This window comes from Ctenopharyngodon idella, chromosome 24 (genome assembly GCF_019924925.1).
Source record: "Ctenopharyngodon idella isolate HZGC_01 chromosome 24, HZGC01, whole genome shotgun sequence".
NCBI lineage: Eukaryota > Metazoa > Chordata > Actinopteri > Cypriniformes > Xenocyprididae > Ctenopharyngodon > Ctenopharyngodon idella.
In genome coordinates, this window is record NC_067243.1 from 1,990,134 (window position 1) to 2,013,399 (window position 23,266).

General features: G+C 39.5%; 1 protein-coding gene across 2 annotated transcripts; it reads left to right on the forward strand.

The window, feature by feature from the left end:
* The first annotated feature begins 133 nt into the window (after window positions 1-133).
* On the forward strand, window positions 134-20,918 carry LOC127507140 (stonustoxin subunit beta-like). Of its 2 annotated transcripts, XM_051884082.1 has the most exons (6): window positions 134-271; window positions 376-523; window positions 6,841-6,933; window positions 7,144-8,850; window positions 19,659-19,694; window positions 19,933-20,918. In XM_051884082.1, exons 3-6 carry the CDS (start codon window positions 6,843-6,845, stop codon window positions 20,490-20,492), a joined length of 2,394 nt encoding a protein of 797 aa, XP_051740042.1. In that variant the 5' UTR covers window positions 134-271; window positions 376-523; window positions 6,841-6,842; the 3' UTR covers window positions 20,493-20,918. The 2 variants fall into 2 exon arrangements, with proteins under 2 accessions (XP_051740042.1, XP_051740043.1); XM_051884083.1 differs by lacking the exon at window positions 376-523.
* Window positions 20,919-23,266: the final 2,348 nt, after the last annotated feature.

Genomic DNA, 23,266 nt, shown 5'->3' on the forward strand with positions numbered 1-23,266 from the left:
GTCAGATGTCAACATTGTGACAACGCTGTAACAACCTCCACAACGCAACGTAGTTATAGCAACCTTTTGGCCACGTTGTTAAAACGCTGTTAGAAGGTTGGCTACGTTGTGCCAATGTTCTGTGTTTGTTGGGTAGAAACAGGGACGATACCCTTAAACATGCTGCGCGCGCTCCCGCGGACAGCAGTCAGTTTTCGGCAGACGATCAGTTTTCGGCACGACACCGGACATCACTAGCAGGAGAAGCAGTCAGTGGAGACGACAAGAGTGGGTAAGTGTTTGCTTAGTTTATTGTTTGCTGCTAGGAAAGATTCATTTCGATTCTCTGCTTATTTCCATTTTCAATTTTCACTATAATTTGTATTTTAATTATAGGCTACTCATTGCTATTTAGAACAAATGGCAAGTGCTGTACTGTTCCTGCACTAGTTTCGATTTGATCCATTCACGGGCTATAGGCTTTAGCTGTGCTGACTGTAAGGGTGTGGACAGGAGAATCAGTCAGTGGAGACGACGAGAGTGGGTAAGTGTTTTGGGTACAACGGGGCTAAAGGCACACCTTAAGAAAAACTTTGCTTTTCACTACACTCAAAGTGTATGATTGGAGAAAATATAGCTATATGTTTGTATTGAACATTGATGGAGCAACAGATTTTGTGTGAAAATAAATCATAAAAGTGGTTCATTTTGTTTAAAAATCTAATAGCGAGGGGTTTTTTTTACCCCACACACGGGGTAAAAGGCTCACTTTAGCTAAAATAATATGTCTAGGTTAATACTTGTTCAATCTAGCAAAGTTTGTACTATTTTCTGTTTATTTTGATAAATAAAACAATTATTTTTTGTTCAAAAACTACACTGTCATATGTTAACATAAAATTATTTTAAAAAGTAAAGATTCTGAAAGCATTGAAGGAGATCCCATAATATTTAATGTAGATTTACAGCAACAATAAATGATATTTAATATATGATATGATTAATATCATAATTTTAAATATGATTGTTTCATTATAAATATGGTGATTATCTCTAAGGTGGACACCCAAGTTTTTGTACAATCTAGTGGTTTAGAGAAAAATAAAATCAAGATGCCTTTAGCCCCGTTGTACTCTACCTGCAGAGATGGGCAGTATTTTAATTAAATACGTATTTAAAGGGTTAGGTCATCCAAAAATGAAAATAATGTCATTAATTACTCACCCTCATGTCATTCCACAAGGTAAGACCTTCGGAACACAAATTAAGATATTTTTGTTGAAATCCAATGGCTCAGTGAGGCCTAAAACATATTGTACTAAAAACATATTTAAATCAGTTCATGTGAGTACAGTGGTTCAATATTAATATTATAAAGCCACGAGAATATTTTTTGTGCACCAAAAAAATAAAAAAAATAAAATAACGACTTATATAGTGATGGGCGATTTCAAAACACTGCTTCATGAAGCGTTATAAATCTTTTGTGTCGAATCATGGTTCGGATTGCGTGTCAAACCGCCAAACTGCTGAAATCACGTGACTTTGTGTTCTGAAGATGAACGAAGGTCTTACGGTGTGGAATGGCACGAGGGTGAGTAATTAATGACATTATTTTCATTTTTGGGTGAACTAACCCTTTAATTACTTTTGAGTATTTTGTAATTTGTATTTTCCTTAACAAAGAAAAAATCTAATGTAATTTGTAATTAAATACTTTAAGAGAAAGTATTTTGTATTTAAAATACTTAAAATACTTAAATTCTTGCATACAATAACTTTAGGCTTAAAGGTAGAGTAGGTCATGTTCGGAGAGGCTAGCAATAGTGACCTAGTTTTGAAAGCAGAAGATCCCACCCTCCCTTCAGTGCGTCTCCAAAGCCACGCCTCCTTCAAAACACATGAACACACAGCAGGGAGCAAAAGTGTCATGAGAGACGACGTTGAATTACCTCATGTCTGAAAGTTACATAACATTACAGTAATAATGAACATAACTTAAAGAGCTCTGACCTGTACCACCTGACTGCTGCAGATCCATTTCAGTGTTGATATTGTTGCCACTGAAACGCATATACTAGGAACGTTATACTAGTTATACTAGTCACGGACCGCTCCTAGTATAACGTCACAGGTTGCCTCTCTTAATTACGGTAGTTATGGCGTGAACACAGCATAAGCTCATGGTTTTGGTTCAGGAGGAACTGTAACGGTGCATTCACACGGGGAGTTGGCATCAACGCTTGATGGAGGGCGTGTCTGAAGCTTGGTGCTGACGCAACCGTCATAGTGACAACAGCCAATCACATTACTTTCCAGTGTTGCATGAATTCAGTTGGCTAGCGTCCTCGCTAGGGTATTTGCATAAGGCAATGTGATTGGCTGGCATTTGCGATGGCGCTTGAAAAGTTGAGAAATTTTTAGGCTTGTTCAAGATGCATCGACACTGCACAGACCGATCAGCATATGACATCAAAGTACAGCGAGAGCGATTGGAGGGCAGACGACTCTTTATGCTTTTGAATCACTCTCATGGTACTTCGATGTCATATGTTGATCGGTCTGCACAGCGCCAATGCATCTCGAACAAGCCTTTTAACTTCTGCCATGAGCAACGCAAGTGAAGCGACCCACAATTCAGTACGGCAACGCATGACATCACTCGTTCAAAGTAAATGAGAAGCGTTAACATCGACGGTTGCAGAGCTTGTGACCGACGTCTGTGTTACTTTGCATAGCAAGATCAAAAGCAGGTAAAGAAGCTGCTTTTGTGCTCAGTCAAACTGCTTTAAGGTAAAGTATCTAGTAAAATATACTATCAGATTATTCACTGAATGTCTCTATAGGACAGAAGGTTAACGTAAATGGCTAGAACTTGTGAATTTACTTGTGAATAATTTGCGGACGGGTAGGTCGAGTAATAAAAAATAACATTGATTAATTGAAAACACAGTAGGTCGTGTCAAATTAATGTAACCACAAGTATATTCGGTCTGTGCGTTCGTTCTTAAAGTGACAGCAGCCTAATAAACCTGCTGCTGTCTGTCATTATTGTTAATCAAGCTACAAAAGAAAAAGACAAAATCACTCACTGCTCCTGACTGAATAACTTTAGTATCTTTATAAGGATCATCAATCTTTATTTAATTGTTACAGTGAGCACTTCAAGTGATTGCATGTAATTTATTTAAATACATTTGATGAGTAAGTATTTGTAATTTGTAAGTAAATACATTGCTTAGTTTATTGTTTGCTGCTAGGAAAGATTAATTTTGATTCTCTGCTTACTTACATTTTCTATTTTAACTATAATTTGTATTTTAATTATACTCATTGCTATTTAGAAAAACAGCCATGTTGGCTGCATATGTTAGCTGCGTTACTGTTCCCCATTAGTTTCGATTTGATTCATGGGCTATAGGCTTTTGCTGTGCTAATTGTAAGGGCGTTGACAGTGACTGTAAGCATATTTAAAGTGGATGTCTAATGCTATTTTATGCATTCGGACTTATTTACACTGTTAAAGAGTTGGATATAAAGAGTTATGATGTAAACATCCCCCTGTCCAAGTGCAGCGGTCTGTCGTGTACAGAAGGCAAATTTCCGGCACTCACGTGATATACAGTGCATCCAGAAAGTATTCATAGCACTTCACTTTTTCCACATTTTGTTATGTTACAGCCTTATTCCAAAAGGAATTCAATTCATTATTTTCCTCAAAATTCTACACTCTGACAGAGCTCCAGCGTTTCTCTGTGGAGAGAGGAGAACCTTCCAGTAGAACAACCATCTCTGCAGCACTCCACCAGTCAGGCCTGTATGGTAGAGTGGCTAGACGGAAGCCACTCTTCAGTGAAAGGCACATGACAGCCCGCCTGGAGTTGGCCAAAAGTCACCTGAAGGACTCATGAGATCAACAAAGATTGAACTCTTTGGACTGAATAGCAAGTATCATGTCTGGAGGAAACCAGGCACCGCTGATCACCTGGCCAATACCATCCCTACAGTGAAGCATGGTGGTGGCAGCATCATGCTGTGGGGATGTTTTTCAGCGGCAGGAACTGGGAGACCAGTCAGGATCGAGGGAAAGATGAATGCAGCAATGAACAGAGACATCCTTGATGAAAACCTGCTCCAGAGTGCTCTGGACCTCAGACTGGGGCGAAGGTTCATCTCCCAACAGGACAACGACCCTAAACACACAGCCAAGATAAGAAAGGAGTGGCTACGGGACAACTCTGTGAATGGTCTTGAGTGGCCCAGCCAGAGTCCCGACTTGAACCCGATTGAACATCTCTGGAGAGATCTGAAAATGGCTGTGCACCAACACTCCCCACCCAACCTGATGGAGCTTGAGAGGTCCTGCAAAGAAGAATGGGAGAAACTGCCAAAAAATAGGTGTGCCAAGCTTGTAGCATCATACTCAAAAAGACTTGAGGCTGTAATTGGTGCCAAAGGTGCTTCAACAAAGTATTGAGCAAAGGCTGTGAATACTAATGTACATGTGATTTTTCTTTTTTCTTTTGATTTTTAAAAAAATTTGCAAAGATTTCAAACAAACTTCTTGGTTGTCATTATGGGTTATTGTTTGTAGAATTTTGAGAAAATAATTAATTTCATCCATTTTGGAATAAGGCTGTAACATAACAAAATGTGGAAAAAGTGAAGCGCTGTGAATACTTTCCGAATGTACTGTATACAGCCCCTTTCCCACTGCAGCGGTCAATTGCGTACATAAGACAAAATTCCCGCCACACGACATATGCAGCCCCCATCTCAAAGCAGCAGTCTGCCGTGTTCAGACTCAGGGCATGGGAAAAGATCCAGTCGCTCACTCGACACCAAGATAATACGCAGCCCCCTGTCTCAGAGCAGTGGTCTGTTGTGTTCGGAGCAGGGAAAAAGCTCCAGTCGGCCACTCTTCATGTGACATAAGTAGCACTCTGCCTCAGAGCAGCGGTCTGTCCTAAATAAAATGCTCCGGCCACTCACTGCTGTTGGCTTCTGTGTTAACACCGGTGTAGCAAATTAGCTCAAGGGCAATATTAATAATTAATCATAACTTGTTATTATGAATATTTGGTTCAGTTAATAGAATTAACATGATGTAGCAGAATTAATTCTACAATCAACAAACCCATTTGTCCAGCGATTAATTGTTAGCGATATTAATTATTTATTAATTTTAAGGAAAAAGTACTTTTCATGGCCACTGAAAAATAATTATTTTTTAGCATGTACAGTGTTTAGAGCGTGTAACAAGACCAGGGATCATTAAACTGACTTTGTTGCAAGCAGAGAATCAGAAACAAATATGTATTGTGCACAAGTTTTATTAATGAAATCATGAACACAACTAATCTAACAAACACACACAATCATGGGTCAAATAGAAAGTGAAACCGAAACGGATACAGGGAATGAAGCTATGGAAAAGAGTTATTTATCATGAAAAGAACCATCAGCTTATTATTTTCCCTCCTCTCAGGGAACTGAGGTTACGTTAGGTAACCAGAGACATTATCCAGGGATAATGTGATGATATATTGCTCATGACTCTTTAGCTCTGCCCACCACGGCACGCTTCCAGAAGAAAAAGAATCGGAAAGTATCGGTACAGCTCTATCTGTCTTTTATAAATCTGATAAAACTAAAGACTCTTCAGAGATATGAAGGATGCAATACTACTCTATGGGTACTCAAGATTAACCCTTTTAAACTCAAGAAAGGTGACTAGTCAGTGGAGACGGCGAGAGTGCGTAAGTGTTTTGCTTAATACCTGTTTCTGTTCCATTGCTTAGTTTATTAATTGCTGCTAGGAAAGATCTGCTTATTTCTCTGCTTATTTCTATTTTCTGCTTTTACTATAATTTGTATTTTAATTATACTCATTGCTATTTAGAACAACAAGACTTTAAGTATACTACTATGTTCCTATTTAGGTATCAACTTATACTGTACTTTAACCACTGTACTTTTTCCATTTAAAAAAAAAAAAGTGTCCATTCCATTTTGTCAAAGGCTACGTCCGGGTGAGATTCAGAATGATGATCAAAACACAGATGGAGTAGATTGAGTGCATCAACACCTCAAATCTTCATGGGTTCAACGTTTCATTCAGTAACGTTAGGCAGTTTTGATTTACATGCTGTTTAATATTTGATGATCACGTTATTTTACATTTGCGTGAACAATGTTCTGTCATGTTTCTGCTTCTTCTTCACCTGTGTTTTGATCTGGAGTTTCAGATACTCTTTCAGAAGATGCGTAACAGCGCCTCCTAGCGTATAACAGTGAAAACATGGATAGCCAGAAAATTCAATCAGTGATGGGGAAAAAGTAGATTTGAAGTAAATTCCTATGTACACTACCAGTGGACCAGCCTACACAAAAATTCAGATACTCAGAATAAGTCTGTTTTCTTTATAAATCAATATTTTCAAATAACATATGTTTATAACACTGTATGTAAAACTATGTGAAAAAAGTATATAATAGGTTACTCAATCAAAAGATTAAACACAACTACAAGTCAAGTGTACTTAGAATACTTAATTATACTTTTAAGCATATCTCAATCAAAAGACTGTCAGTATAAGTCAAGTATACTTAAGTGCAGTTTTAAGTATATTTCTGTGAAGTATATTAAAAGTAGACTGAAAGTATACTTTCTTATTTTTAGTCTAAAAGATGTATACTAATAGCACACTTGAATAAACTTCTTTTTCGTAAGGGTACATTTTAAGGAATTGTAAGAACTAATGAAATCAGTAACAAGTAAAAATAATTTTAGAATGATAAAGTAGTCATTTCTAAACTTCGTATGTATAAATCCCCAATGTTCATTGTTTTTTACTGCAGCCATGACATCACAGCCAATTGAAGTGGCAGCTCTGGGAAGACCTCTGTTTCCTGGTATGCTGTATGACTGCCGCAAGGACACCTTCATTCCAGGTGCTGTACAGTACCTACTAAAATGCTTTTTATTCCTTTTTCACCCAAATGTAAATCAACAAACAGTACATGTGTGGTCATTTTGAGACATAAGATGAAACACACTAATATTAAATTATTAGTCTAATAGACAAAAAAAATCGGCATGTTTACTTCAACAGTACATTACGTATCCTCATACTTAACTGTTAAAGCCATTTCTCATTTCAGGTGTTACTCTGTGGGATAAGAAGTCACTGAGTGAAGATTTGGACAGTCGTCTACAGCCCATGACAGATTTGAAGTTCAGTAGCTCCGACTCTCTCTCTAGTAAGTCCAGTCTCCTGGATGTAAGCGCTTCCCTGAAGGCCAGCTTCTTGGGAGGGCTGGTGGAGGTGGGAGGATCTGCCAAGTTTCTGCGTGACACTAAATCCTCAAACCAACAGTCCAGAGTTACAATGTATTACAAAGAAACCACCAGATTCGAACAGCTCACCATGTCCCAGCTGGGCCAGATCACCTACCCTCAGGTGTTTGACCAGAAAACTGCGACTCATGTGGTCACGGCTGTACTGTACGGAGCTCAGGCCGTCATGGTGTTTGATCGGACATTTTCAGAAGAGGAAAACAAGAGGGAGATTGAGGGAGAACTGAATATCATGGTCAAGAAGATTCCTCAATTTTCTATTGAGGGAAAAGGAGATGTAGATATGACAGAAGGTGATAAGAAAGTGGCTGAGAGCATCACATGCACATTTTATGGTGATGTCCGCCTTGAGCAGAACCCCACCACATACATAGAGGCCCTAGAGGTCTACAAGAAACTCCCCACTATCCTGAAGGAGAATCCACAGAATGCAGTTCCAATAAAAGTCTGGCTCTATCCTCTTTCTCTACTGGATACAAAAGCTGCTCAGTTGGAGAGAGAAATCACCACACGTCTGGTTTCCAACACTGAAGATATAATGAAGGAGCTGGGGGAGGCAGAGAGGACATGCAACGACCTGTCTAGAAGAATGATGTTGAATGCTTTCAATGACATCAAAAAGAGGCTGTGCGTATTTCAGGGCTGTCTTAACATTTACAAAATGGTGTTCCTGAAAGCAGTGGCCAGGGTCTTGCCTGCTATACGAGGAGGTGAGATCAAGGAGAAGTCCCTGGAAGACATCCTGAAGATCCACTACAGCTCCCCTTTTAATGCTGACATGCTTAACCAGTGGTTAGATCATGCAAAGTTTCAACTTGACCTCTTGAGTTTTCACACCAAGATGCTGGAGGGAATCATAACTGTAGACTCAGACCATCTCAAGACCATCCTCTTTAATCTTGATATTGATGTTGTGGTGTGCTTGACCTTCACATCTCTGAAGTATGAAGACCAGTATATTTCAACCCTGAAGGAGTTTCTGGAATCTGACAAGTTTGTAGAGCTAGATGTGGTAATGAATCCACGTTCTAGCATGTTAGCATCGTGGTTCAACAATCCTGATGTCATCTCAAAGATGAGAGAGAACTTATCTCTTTTCAAATGTTTTTCAGAGGCTAATAAAGATGAAAAGCGATACCGATTCATCATTTCTGCCATCATGGATCCATCCAGTCCAGGCTCCTCCATCTATCTGTATGAAAAAGGGAAGCTGACAGACACACAGTTCCAGCCTGTGTCGAAGCCTCCCCCACCAGCAGTGAAGAATGAACTGGACCGCTCTGTGTCCCTGAAACTGCAGAAGTCCCCGACTGGAGAAACTGTGCAGTACAGAGTAGAGTACCAGCAGGTGAAAGCAGATTCTGGTGCTGAGGAACAGTGGCTTGTCAGAAACACAGCTTATGAAGACTTTACTCTGACTGGATTGGAGTTTGAAAAGCAGTACTTGATCCGCTACAGGATAGTGGGTAAAGTGGGAGTGAGTGATGCCAGTGACAATATCAGCCCCATAGGTAAGTGTCATATGCACATAATCTTTATCTTTAATAATAATAATTATAATAATAATAATTTGTTTAATTCACACAGTCAATGTTTGTATTGACAACCATATTTCATAACAGGTGTGGCTATTAATAAATGTGTAACATGTTGTAAAGTTTTTCCTATTTGACTGTATATATGAACGTATTATTTCCTTTGTTCATTTTGTTACAATATAGTTATAGTCATTATTGTTACAAATAGTCCTTAAAGACACAGAGTATATTATGTACAGCATTTAATGTCAAATGTAGGCTACTGTACTTAATCATATGAAATTCACAATAAACAATACAAAGACTTGAACAAGTGAAACATACATTTCTCTGTATGAAAACCAATAGGACATTTAAAAAAAAAAAAAAAAAATCAAATAAACAGCTCATAATTAAAACAAAACACACACAAACAACAAGCAATTAACTTAAAACACAAAACCGTTGACTCTTAAGCTCACTGTATCATGGCATTTCTGCAGAAAGATCTCAGTCATCCCTAAAAATGATTTTAAATACAGAGATAATATATTAAAAGCACATTTTAGTTCATATTTTATGGTGTTTCAAAATAGCACAGTTGAGTACACTTATCTTAAAAAGTACTAAAGAAGAATTTTTAGTATATTAAGTACAAAATTAGTGCACAAAAATAGAGCATTTTAAGTACATTATAGAAATTTACTTTTTTTTCACCAGGGTCAGTCGATAACCTATCTAGGAGTTTGCTTCGATTCGATAACTATGAGGAACAGTCTTTCTTAACAACATGTGGATACCATTATTTCTGCCCCGCGCCATTTCAAACCGGGAAGGTCTGCAGGTCTGAGGGAATTCCAGAGGCTTCTGGGATTAATGCCATCAGCCTCCTCGGTCTGCCATCTGGGTCTCCTGCATATGCGTCCGCTACAGTTTTGGCTCAAGTCTCGAGTCCCGTGGAGGACGTGGACATCAGGCCATTTGCGCATTCCAGTCAATCACAGCTGCATCAGCGCTTTGAAACCGTGGCACAACCTGGACATGTACAGACGGGGCGTGCCCCTGGGTCTAGTGACGAGGTGCACTACTGTCACGACGGACGCGTCCACCTCAGGATGGGGCGCGGTCTGTGTGGGCTTACCGACATCAGGTCTCTGGTCAGAGTCACAGAGGGAGTGGCACATAAACCACTTGGAGCTGCACGCGGTCTCTCTAGCCCTGGAAGCTTTCCTGCCTCTGCTGGAGCAACATGTTCTGATTCGCACCAACAACAGGTCTGTGGTCTCGTACATAAATCGCCAGGGCGGCATAAGAACCAGAACCCTTTTCAAGCAGGCTGCATGCTTCCTTTTGAAGGTGGATCGACACCTTCTCTCAATCAGGGCAACGTACATCCCCGATCTTCTAAACCACGGAGCGGATGTGCTTTTGAGGAACAAGATTCCTCAAGGAGAGTGGAGGCTTCACCCCGGTGTGGTGAGGAAAACATGGGCCCGGTTCAGGAGGGCAGAAGTGGATCTGTTTGCAAAGAGTGAGAACGCGCATTGCCCGCTGTTCTTCTCACTGTCCCACTCCCCACTGTCGGGGGATGCTCTGACATCGAGCTGGCCGAGAGCCAAACTTTATGCATTCCCTCCGGTGAAGATTTTGCCTCTGGTGTTATGCAAAATCAGGGAGGAGAGAGCATCTGTGATTCTCGTCGCTCCGAACTGGCCAAACCAGCCATGGTTTCTGGATCTCAGAGAGATGCTGACAGCCACTCCATGGCGAATTCCTCCCAGAAGGGACCTGTTGTCACAAGCGAACGCCGTGATATGGCACCCCAGCCTGGATCTGTGGAAACTTCACGTGTGGATGCTCCAAGGGCATTAGAGGGTTTGAGCGCCTTGTCTTCGCGCATCCTCACCACACTCACAGAGTCCCGTGCGCCAGCCACCAGGCACCTTTATGTACTAAAACGGGGAGTGTTTGAATAAAAAACAGACGTTTTACGTTTTCTGCAGCACAGCCTGGATAACGGCAGTCTGCCCTCCACTCTAAAGGTTATGTGGCTGCTATTTCCTCGTTTCGCTCCCTGGTGTCCAGGCAGTCGATCGGTAGGCATGATATGGTGATCAGATTTCTCAAGGGAGCGAGGAGATTACATCCTCCACGGCCACCTTCTGTGCCGCCGTGGGACCTGACTTTGGTTTTGAAAGCCCTCTCTCAACCTCCATTCGAGCCATTGGAATCTATTGCAGTAAAGGAGCTCTCTCTTAAAACCACTCTTCTTCTTCTGCTAAATGCATTGGGGATTTACACGTGTTCTCTATGAACGAGGATTGTATGTGTTTCGGTCCCGGCAACTGTAATGTCACTCTCTGGCCGAGACAGGGCTACCTGCTGAAATCGCTGTCCACGCCCTTTAAAGCGCAGGTTGTTTCTGTCTGCCTTATCTGCTGAACCATCAACCTCGCAGGACGCTGACGCTCTCAGTGCTGTCTGCCCGGTTAGGGCGCTCAGGATTTACGTTAATCGTTCGGCCACTCTTTGTGTGCTAATGGGGGCTGTTCTAATGGACGGGCTGTTTCTAAACAGAGGCTTTCTCACTGGATAGTGGATGCTATTGCGCTGACTTATGCTAGTCTGTGCCAGGACTGCCCCTTCCACATCAGGGCACATTCTACGAGAGCCATTGCATCATCTTGGGTTTGGTCTAAAGGTACGTCCATTCAAGATATATGCTTTGCTGCCAGCTGGTCTTCTTTGAACACCTTCCCCAGATTTTATAAGCTGGACGTGCCATCTGTGGCTTCTCAAGTGCTCTCAGTGAGTTACACTTCACTAATTTAAGTGTTATTATGCTGCACAGTTGATTACCGCTCTGCTGTTGATGCTGTGTATGCTCGTGCTTATGCATTGTGTGTTATTACATTATTGTGTTTGTTCTGCCCTTATCAGTGCAGCCTGCACTTTTCTCTTCTCATGTTTAATTTCACTTATTAAAAAGGGTCATTATGCTGCACAGTTGGTTACCGCTCTGCTGTTAACGCTGTGTTAGCTCATGCTTTTACATGGTATAACATATTCTTGTGTTAGTTCTGCTCTTGTCAGTGCAGCCTGCATTTCTCTCTGTCTCGTATGCAAAGTTGGATAGGCTTTAGCTCGTCTCTTATTCATACTGAGCTACTAGTGGCACCGCCCCTCTGTGGCTTGTTACCTTCTGCGATTGGTGCAACTTATTTTGGTTTCTCGCAGCTCTCACGGCGGGATTTTATTTGGTTCCCGCAGTATTGCTATGCAGTGTTGAAGTGACCGCTCTCGAAAGGGAATGTCTCCAGTTACTATAGTAACCTTGGTTCCCTGAGAGGCGGGAATGAGACACTGCGTAATCTGCCGTGCTCTCCGCTCGCTCAGCTTTCAGCATTCAGTCATGATTCTGAGGTAATTGCTGCTCTTCTCGCCTTTTTATACTGCCAGGTTACCCCGCCAGTATTTGCATGTGATTTGCATTTTGCACGGCAATTGGCCAGTTTTTGTAATAGCCTATAATATTCAGGAATTTGGAAGGTAAGGGAGTTTCCCATAATGTAGCTACGCAGTGTCTCGTTCCCGCCTCTCAATGAACTGAGATTACTATAGTTACTGAGGATGCAAATGCATCTGTCAAAGCACCTGACAGGGCAAGCCATAACGCTAATGCATTAGCTTGAAGCTTAAAATAAAGAATTCTCATGGTTTGGGCAGCTTGGATCATGTACCTTTCCTGCAGCAGCTCACTCTGTTTCCTCCACTATTTTTAGATGCATTTTTGTCCATAGAAATGCGTTATTCAGTGCTGTAATTTGACGCGACTGGCTGAAGTTTTCTGTGCACAGTGAGCAGACCTGACTAATCAATAATGAGAATCATTGTCGATGATTTTCATTATCGATTATTATAGATTTTATCGAATAGTTGTTGCAGCCCTAATTTCATACATATTTTAAGGCCTGTTCACACCAAGGACGATAACTATAAAGATAACGATAAAGACAGTGTTCTACAAATCATTCTCAATATTAAAGAATAGCAGAGCTCACACCACAGCAATAATGATAATGGCATGGAGAAAAGATATAGTTAGAATCACTTCCAGATTTTATCTAGCTGATGAACAATAAAAATATTGACAGCCAATCAGAATCCATCCTGCTATAATGAGCTTGAGCATTTAAACAAGACAGTTCTTGTGTTGTTTAATACACTTACTGCCAAGGTATTTAGGTCTTTACCCCTAAGTGAAGAATGAAAAATAACTATTTCTTGAAGTATAAAGAGCCTTTCAGAGATGCTTTTCTGCAACACATAACTTAAGTTATCAATATAATTGTTTGTGCTAAAGTGGAACTATTCCAAGCATACTTAAGTACACTTTAAATATCTACTCTTGTATTTAAGTTTTGAAATGCAGAATTCACTCTGCGTAAATTTTTTGATATTAGAATTGCAATTCAATTACACTGTAAGAGTGTTGATCATACATTAATATTATACTGATAACAGACTGAGGTCAAAATATCCTTTACTTTTAGTGATTTTAAAACACATTGCAATGACATTACAAGTAAACTTGAAGTGTAATAATGGCATCATTATTGCATGCTTCTAATACAATAAAGTCATTTTTTATAAATAATGGCACAGCTTAGGAATTTGCCTTTTACTGACACCACCTAGTATACCAGTAACTCACTTATCCAGTGAACATCAGTGAGGCATTGGGAACAGATGTAAGTACAAATGGGTAGTAGAAGGAGAACGTCTGCAGTCTGGACAGCGACTTCTCCTATGGACTTGGTGCACAAGATGGCGCCGGTGAGCTGCGGCGATGCGACTGTGCGCATGGTTACTTCCGCTCATGCCCTTCTGGTCTTAGCGACGCTTGCATTTGGTGCAAGAAGAAACTTAAATATGAAACTTGGCTAGATATAATAGATTTTTTTTTAATTAAAGAGAAGATGGTGGTCTATCAGAGATGAAAGAAAGCATCCTTGTTGTTATATTATTGTGTAACGTTACCTCTGTGTGGAAATTCAATGAGATACACAGAGATACGCGATCACTGACTTTCAATCATTCTCCTGTTGATTATACGGTTCAGGCTCAGCGGTGATCCACAGGGATTTCTTTATCCATCCAAAACACTCAAGTATATAATATATCCTGGGGTATACTGGGGAATGTTCACAAGGCTTTTTATGCAGACAACTCTAATCATAGTTGTATGTTTACAGGCATTATTGTCATTGTATATGCGTATGCACCATGAGTTTAAAAGCCATTGGCTCATGTGATTGTACTGTATATCTTAGTTGTATTTTAAGTGATATAACAGATTCTATAAACAACTATAAGAGATCATTTTCGGATTTCTCCGGCACTCTGCACCGGCATAAAGCGAAACCGGAAGTGTATATGCGTACACTCACTGATCGAAAATTCAACATGGCGGCCACATGCAACTAGTCCATTCCTGCCTACATGGATCATATGACCACTCGTACCTCAACCATTGCATGTACCAAACATCTAGTGGTAAAACTTCATGCCAACATAACATGGGCGCGTATGAAGTTAAAACCCAGTAAATCTTGAAGCATAGCCATTGTCAGAGGGAAACTCGTAGACCAGAGATTCCACATAGATGAAACACCCATTCCAGTGGTGTTGGAGATGCCAGTCAAGAGCTTAGGGCGATGGTACAATGCAAGCCTCAAGGATTCAGATCAGAGTGACCAACTGAGGGAAGAAAACATCAGCATAAATAATACCTTGCTTCCTGGCAAGCTGAAAATGTGGTTCCTGCAATTCGGATTGCTCGCTCGTCTAATGTGGCCTGTAACAGTCTACGAGGTCCCCATTACCAAAATCAAGAAGCTGGAGAGAACAGTCAGTTCTTATATCAAGAAGTGGCTTGGACTCCTGAGATGCCTCAGTACTATCAGCCTGTATGGGAAAAGTGCCCGGGAACTGCCTGTCTCTAGCCTCACTGAAGAGTACAAATGCACCAAAGTGAGATTGGACATGACCCTGACCGAGTCTCAAGATGCTATAATACAAGCGGCTTCTCCCAGATTGGCAGCTAGGAGGAAGTGGACCCTGACTGAGGCCATACAGCAAGCAAAATCCACTCTCAGGCATGGAGACATTGTAGGACAGGTGCAGCAGCGACTTGGGACAAGCCGATCCGTATGGTAGAAAGCAACATCTGCCCAGAGAAGAAAACTGATAGTAGCCGAGGTCTGGCAGCAAGAGGAGATGCACAAAGGCAGACTCGCAGTCCAAACAGGGACAGTGGACTAACTGGGAAAATCTGGAGCAATGTAAGCTCACCTGGAAGGATCTTTGGGAGATGGAAAGAAGCAGACTGAGCTTCATCATTAGAGCCACCTACGATGTTCTCACCACACCCAAGAACCTAAACCAGTGGATTGGAGAAGATCCATCATGTCCTCTCTGTCAAACTTCAGCATATCCTCGTTGTCTGCAAAACCAGTCTTTCCCAAAGATGTTATACCTGAAGGCACAATCAGGTTCTAAGTCAACTGGCGAACCACCATCAATGCCCTCCCTCCTCCAACACCTGGATTCTCAAAAGCCACTGCCTTAATGAGAGCAGGACAACTTCCAGTAAAGCCAACTACAAAAATGGAAACAATCCTGCTGGACGCTGCCCAGGACTGGAAAGTGCAGGTTGATCTGGACCAGAAGCTTAGCTTTCCACCTGAGATAATTATAACTAACCTCAGGCCAGACCTGAAACTGTGGTCAACCTCACAAAAGTCCCTGTTCATCGTGGAACTAACTGTGCCATGGGAGGCTACAATTGGTGAAGCAAATGAACGTAAAAGGCTGAAGTATCACGCAAAGCCAGTTGCTCCCCATAGAGGTAGGATGCAGAGGTTTTGTAGCCACAGCAACAACCAGGCTACTAAAAGGGGTCGGGAGTCAGAGGATAGGCCTCACGACAAGCCACTGTCAGAGGCTGCTGAGGAAGGATCTCAAATGGGCTGCAAAATGACCTAGAGGGGTAAAAGCAGAGGGGAGCGCACCTGGGACGCCAGGTGTCGCTGTTGAGCCCTTTGGAGGTGTTGTGGGCCTATCAACAAAACACCAAGGAAGGAAGGTGCCCACCTGATGATCCCAATGAAGTGATTACCCCTAATCCCCACTCAAGATGTCAACAAAGTGCCGATTATTCTAAGGGATTGTACTATCAAGTCCTATACGCTCAACAGAACACGAAGGTGCGTTAAACTTGAAGTTGTTGTAGAAATAAAGCCAGCAGACACAACATTAAATATAATTTTTGTTTCCCTTTTACCTGACACAATCTGTCATTAATGCTACAGGAAGCAGTTGAAACGTCAGTTAATATTAGTTTTATTCTTGTGCACGCACTAAAACACAGACAGTTCTGTTCGTTGGTGGAAGAATGTGAACATGCAGAACTGCTTGTGTTTCAGTTTGTGGATGGAATTAGGGCTGTGACGATAACCGCATTACCTCATTACTGCAGTACTGCAGTACCTCGGTGTTGTAGTAGTCACCGTCATTGGTATTTTATTTTATTTCATTTATTTATTTATTTTTTGCTGGTGAAAGTTACAGGAGTGCATATGGTGTGTGATATGAACTATAAACACAATAATCAGTGTTTATCATAATTTACTGTCTTCTGTCCTATGTTCAAGTGCTTCTGGAGAAAAAAACTGCTTCCTGTGCAAGGGGGACGGACAGTCCAAACATATGGGGGATTTATTTTGTGCGTGTGTCTGATTATTATTATTTAACTGGGTTTAAGTACTTGTGATGTCTACAGATAATGTTCAACTAAAATATAATGTTAGACTAACAATATAATTAATTATGATGTTCACACCTGCCGTTCTTGGTTTTCTTCCTATTTATTAAATCCAGGCAATTGGTTGATGAAACACTGATTAAAATGAAGATTTACACAAAATGAAATTCACTTTAAAGAAAGCTTACTACAAAGCAAAACTTAAGGAAGTGGTCAAAATCATGTCTGACCCACAGCATGTCTCCTGACATATTGCGCATCTTATTAGCCTATCTTAGTCATGCTGTTCACTTTTCATAATCAACATAGATGGAATTTAAAAACTAATATTAGGCTATAGCCTAATAATTAAACATAAATATGAAACTAAATTTTCTTTTTTCGTTTCATTTAACCCTCTGGCCGACAAACGCGCCGGCGCGTTCTGATGGATTGTTTCCTCATGACAGCTGTAACAACTTAAAATAGGTCTACTCCGTCATTTTTGGCGATACAGATTAGCGCAAGACATCATTACAAACTACAAATGGTCTACTTTTATTTGTGTACACACAATAAAAACAAAACCTTGTGCTTTTGTAAAAAAAAAGACATGTTGCGCTTTCAGCTGTCTCTGCAAGAATCTTTCTGAAACGTCTCAAAAATCAACTGAAACTCAGCAAATAATTATCACACAAACATGAAATATTCTAAAGAAGGCTTGAAATGTCTACTTTTAAACAAAACAATTCACATTTAAAACAAATATTCTCCTGCAATGTAATCTGTATGAAACTAAAGAGATGCATAGTTTCTCCTGGCTTAGCCTATTTTCGGTAATGTTGCGAATGTTAATGCTGCGAAGGTGTTTCTAATACAACAGCTGATGGAGTGATGGCAAATTTTACACATTTCTCTCTTCTGACCAACATAAGCGATCTTTCAATATTTTTCCCCTCTTTTGGAAAGTCGTGGAAATGACATATAAGCTACCAACCGTCTGCCATCAGCTATCCACCAACCTGCAAGACCAAGAACAGTATTAGTACTCCAGTTATCACATCTCAAGTTTCATTCTACCATTCACTTACCTGCTCATCTGTGTTAAACCTGCTAATCACCAATAAACATCCATCTGTTGAATTCCTGTTGTCTCCTACCCTTCTGTCTATAACATCTACAGCATTAATTAATTAATTATTAATGTTAATTTCAGCATTTACTAATACATTATTAAAATCAAGAGTTGTATTTATTAACATTAGTTAATGCATTGTGAACTAACATGAGCAATATGAACAGCTGTATTTTTATTAACTAAAGTTAACAAAGATTAGTAAATACAGTAACAAATGTATTGCTCATGGTATGTTCATTTAAGTTAATACATTAACTAATGTTTAAATAATGAACCTTATTGTAAAGTGTTACCAAAAAACTTACTTCATGATTATGAATTATTATTTGTCATAACGCATTTCCTGTAAACTTTTATCTATACTATTTTTATACTCAACAAGTAGAACTCAATTAAAGTAAACAAGAATAAATTACTGAAGTAGTACTTAAATATTTAACTAATTAAATAATTTTATTTGCAAATTGCTCATTGTTACATTTGAGCTGTAGTCAAAAGTTGTGTTCGTACATTCTGCTCTTACAGCAGAAACAAACTAGATGTTTCAGTTCATGCCTCACGTTTTCTTTGGTTTGCACAAAAACAAAGCTTCATCTAAAAAAATGACAGAATCATTTTAAAATAAGTGAATCATTCTCAGATTTGAAATATATGGTGAGACTTGTGTCTTTAGCAGCAAGGAGTTTCTAGACTCTAAAGTTTTTTCTTCTAAGAAATGTCAAATCTGCAACACAGATTCTCAATAGTGTGCACTTAGAGTTCAGTTGTTTAGCAAAAGTACAGCAAAACTGTTTGTTGGCGAATACTATTACACAGCCTGTGAATGTAAGGTGAGGAGAGACTGACTTATCAAATATATTCAAAAACTGCCCCCTTCACTTATACCCATACACTCATACTGTAGCCTATATTAAAATCACATTATTACAATACTTCAGACACATTTTTTAAGGGGCGATGGAACAAACAAAAATCAATTCACAGAATGTGATATTGTCTCTTGTGCTATAGTTTTATGTGGAACTCATACAGCGCCCCTGTTTACTTTAATGATATGACAACAAACAAACATTAATATGGCCTTCATAGATCTACAAGATCATAAGACGAGTTGCCTCATTCATCCCTTACAGACACTGAGTGAGCATGAACATGTCATTGGAGTTATGAAGTGTGCATCCTCTTTCAAAGGTTTCGTCCAGTTAGTTTATGGTTGGGTATATATTATATATTCATATGGGTGGGGGGTCTTTTTTTTTTCTTTTTTTTCTCAGAGATCATCATTAAGCTAATCACTTTTAACAAGTTTCAAACATGTAGATGGAATTAAGAACATAGCCAGTGTACTTTCTTATATTTCATCCTTCCCCAAATGCATTTGTAAAAGGTATACTACTTTACAAATGAATTTGTAGTGAACTAAATTTGCGCTTGATGGAAGCATGAACATTTACAGAGTATTTTCAGTAAGTACATATGTCAATGTATTATTAGTATACTTATCATGAAATAAATGTATTTTAAATACAATTAAGTATATTTATTTTTCACTATATTGCATAAAAGTAATCTGTAGTGGTTTCACTCAAGTCTTATGAAGTGATATGATTACTTTGTATGATGAACAAAGTGAAATTCGAGTCATATTCCCTCTCAAATCAAATCATTGATCAGTTCACATCTACAGAATCAAATATGGTGACGTGTCAATGATATCAAACCCTCAGTAGTGGCTGTGTCAGAGACATTTCTCTAAATATCTTCTGTGTTGGAGGATTTCTGCATGTGTTAGCGATGGATGCAGGGATGATTTTCTCTTGACATGATAATCACACTCTTCATGTCTCTTGATTTCCACAGTCTTTGTTCCCAGGACCAGGAACCACTTCCTACAATGTAAGTCACTGAGAAAACAAGCAGAGAAACTCACTGATTGTGTTCATGCTCTTCCTGGAGAAGGAGAAAAAAAAACATGACAGAAGAGTTTTATAGTTGATCATGTAAATGATGATTTGCACAGGATATCTGGTAAACTGAGACTCTGCTGATATATTGAACATGAAGAGTTCAGATATATTAAAAAAGATCAGACAGATTGATAATTCCTGATTGTGATGTGTTTTATCTCCATTAGATTCCTATCAGCTCACTCTGGATCTGAACACAGTGAATAAAGGCCTCCGTCTGTCTGAGAGCAACAGAGTGATTACTAACACTGATACACGCCAGTCATATCCTGATCATCCAGACAGATTTGATAATGCGTTGTTTCCACAGGTGTTGTGTAATGAGAGTGTGTGTGATCGACGCTGTTACTGGGAGATTGAGTGGAGTGGAGATTATGATGTGTCCATGTCAGTGTCATATAAGAGCATCAGGAGGAAGGGAGGTCATGAGTGTGTGTTTGGAGGTAATGATCAGTCCTGGAGTTTGTTCTGCTATTCCTCCAGTTACCAATTCTGGCACAATAACATACGCACTGATCTCCCTGTAAAGCCCATCATCAGCAATAGAACAGGAGTGAATGTGAATTACTATAGAGTAGGAGTGTATGTGGATCACAGTGCAGGAACTCTGTCCTTCTACAGCGTCTCTGGAGACACAATGATCCCCATCCACACAGTCCAGACCACATTCACTCAACCGCTCTATCCTGGGATTGGTGTTGAATATGGATCAGTGAAACTGTGTTGATGAATCAGAACAGACTGACGAGAGATTCTACCCATAATGCTTTGAGCTCATGATGAATCAGTGACAGTGAGATGATATAGAGTCTCTTCATTACATTAATACTGAAATATCATGACACAATAAACGTGTGTGTGTGTGTGTGTGTGTGTGTGACAGTAAGATCTGTGTGTGTGTGTGTATTTGTGCTTTTCTCAAGCTCTGTTTGTGTTGATGGAGATCAGCTTCATTTAGTTTTATTATAGTACCAAACAGATCATTTGTAATGTCTGTATGTAGATTTGGGATTTGTTTAACATCTTGTAATCAAAGTGTATTTTAGGGGTTCAAGCACTGAAGCTGCTGCAACATTATTTGTACTGTTTTGCCAAATATTTTTTTTTAAATAAATGAATAAATAAACTGATACATCAAAGCACTGTGAGGATATTAACTTGTCAGGCGTCACATTTTTATGTATTGATCTGCTGAACATCGTGATCAAACCTAACGAATCCTGATGACAGGATATTCTGAAGAGAAACACCAACGTGATGCTCAAATCTGACCACAGGGGGCGCTACAACTGAAAAACACCCGTAACCCCACAAGTTAAACATATTCATCTTCTCTGTGTCAAATGCTAACAGATTCTTCAAATATCACTTTTAACAAACATGGCCGCCAGCAGTCAATGAAAGTTCAGCAGCTAATAAGGTCAAATAAGAAAGTCTGACAGTTATGAAAATTAACATATTTGTACATAGTGTATGAGGCTGTGTATCCAATCTTGTTAGATTCAGCCCCATGGTGGTGCTATAATAAGCAACATTACATTTTTGCAAATATCCCAGTGATGGGCAATTTAAAAACACTGCTTCATGAAGCTTCGAAGCACAACAAGCCCTGAAGACTGATAAAAGAACACATCTTACACTGACACTTGATATTTTCGCTCATGTTGTGTTCGGGTCATTACTCACCCAGAGTCTAACAACTTCCCAAAAAAAATTAGAGAATTTTTTGTGGGTTTTTTCCCCTATAACACTCGTGGTGTTCCCCAGTCAAAAATGACAGGCCTGCAGAAAATTGCTTATAAATCTCTCATTATGCTACATTATCACTAAATATTGGATTCAATCTTTTTGTTAACTTGTTTTCTTTTATTTAGGACTGGTTTTGTATTCATTTTTGGAAGTGATCAATCGCAGGCCTTATTTATCTGAGCTCATGTACCTCAGTTTTTGAGTGAAAAAAAAGGTGGATAATTTTGTCAATTTTACAAAAATATATATATAAAGAAATTGCACTGTTTATCACACTAGTGTGATTTAATGTTTAAACAGGAAATTTGCTTTGAAATGTTTTTGTTTTGTTTTTATTTATTACAAAAAGGCATAAAGTCACACTTGTGGTGTTCCCAGTCAAAAATGACCAGCCTGCAGAAAAATAACTTATAAATCACTTGTTACGCTATTTTATCACCAAATATTGGCTTCAATCTTTTTGTCAACTTGTTTTCTTTAAATTAGGACAGGTTTTGTATTTATTTTTGAAACTTCATGTACATAAACAAACCATTTTGAGTATTACAGGCTTTCTTTTGCACAGAGATTAACTTTATCCTCAAATCAGTGAGGCTCAGATCAATGAGGCCTATGATCAATCAGTTAAAAAAAAATGAATACAAAACCTGTCCTAATTTATAGAAAACAAGTTGACAAAAAGATTGAAGCCAATATTTGGTGATAAAATAGCGTAACAAGTTATTTTTCTGCAGGCTGGTCATTTTTGACTGGGAACACCACAAGTGTTATAGGGTTTTCAACACAGCACAAGGGTTAATCTTATTGGTTAATCACATTTGATAGATTTAAATTTCAATAAAAACCCTTGTAGATCATTTATAAAAGGTGTTTTATGCATGTTTGCCCTTTTTTTGTTGTTGCATTTACACTGTTTTGACCAGCAGGAGTCAGCAGTGTGTGGTGATTCGAACGCTTCAATTCACATACTATCCATCCTAAATGGAATTCAAAAATAGAATTAGTGTGTCCCAAATCATAGTGTTGAAATGAGTTTTCCAAAGATACCCGGATGGTCTACTTTTTCCGGTTAGAATCTGAAGTGCAGATCCGTGCACACTCTGATATTGCCCACAATCCATTGAGTGTTGGACAAGGATTCGATTAGAACTACAAACACAGATAAAACAAAACTACAAGCATGATGGATGTGCGAGTCCGACAGTTTAGATAAAGGGGTTTAAGGGAATAATAATCAGTATCTATCCTGACGAAAAGATAGTTATTCAATGTTATTCACATTATATTTCATGTTTGCTGAGTTTCATGAATTTCTGGTGCTCAGAGAGGCAACATCTATTCCCTTTCGAAAGGGAACTCTACACTGCGTTTGAATGCAAATGGGGAACCTCATCACGTGAACCGGTGTCTGAAAGCAATTATCAAATCTCACCAATCCTATTGGCCAGCAACAGCCTATGACGTCATAATAGACGTGATCCGGAAGTATAAAAGGAGCGCCTAGAGAAGCAGTCAGTATCTTTTCATCTTCAGGGACTGTTTTTGTCTGATTGCGAGTCTTCGAATCTGGTAAGAATAATCACTATGTCTAACAAACGTTTCAGGAAGTGTGTGGATCTGTGTCCCAGGTTTCTGACACCTGATGACACACACAATCTGTGCGTTTTCTGTCTTGGAGAAGAGCATGCACGGACAGTGCTTGAGGGCGCTGTCTGTGTAATCTGTGAGCGTCTGCCTATGAAGACGTTCCGT

Bases quoted from the DNA above. Each gene is read 5' to 3' on its own strand.
- LOC127507140 (XM_051884082.1), top strand. From the start codon at position 6,843: ATGACATCACAGCCAATTGAAGTGGCAGCTCTGGGAAGACCTCTGTTT. The intron at 6,934-7,143 runs GTGCTGTACAGT...TTCTCATTTCAG, and splicing joins CAAGGACACCTTCATTCCAG to GTGTTACTCTGTGGGATAAG. The intron at 8,851-19,658 runs GTAAGTGTCATA...TGATTTCCACAG, and splicing joins TGACAATATCAGCCCCATAG to TCTTTGTTCCCAGGACCAGG.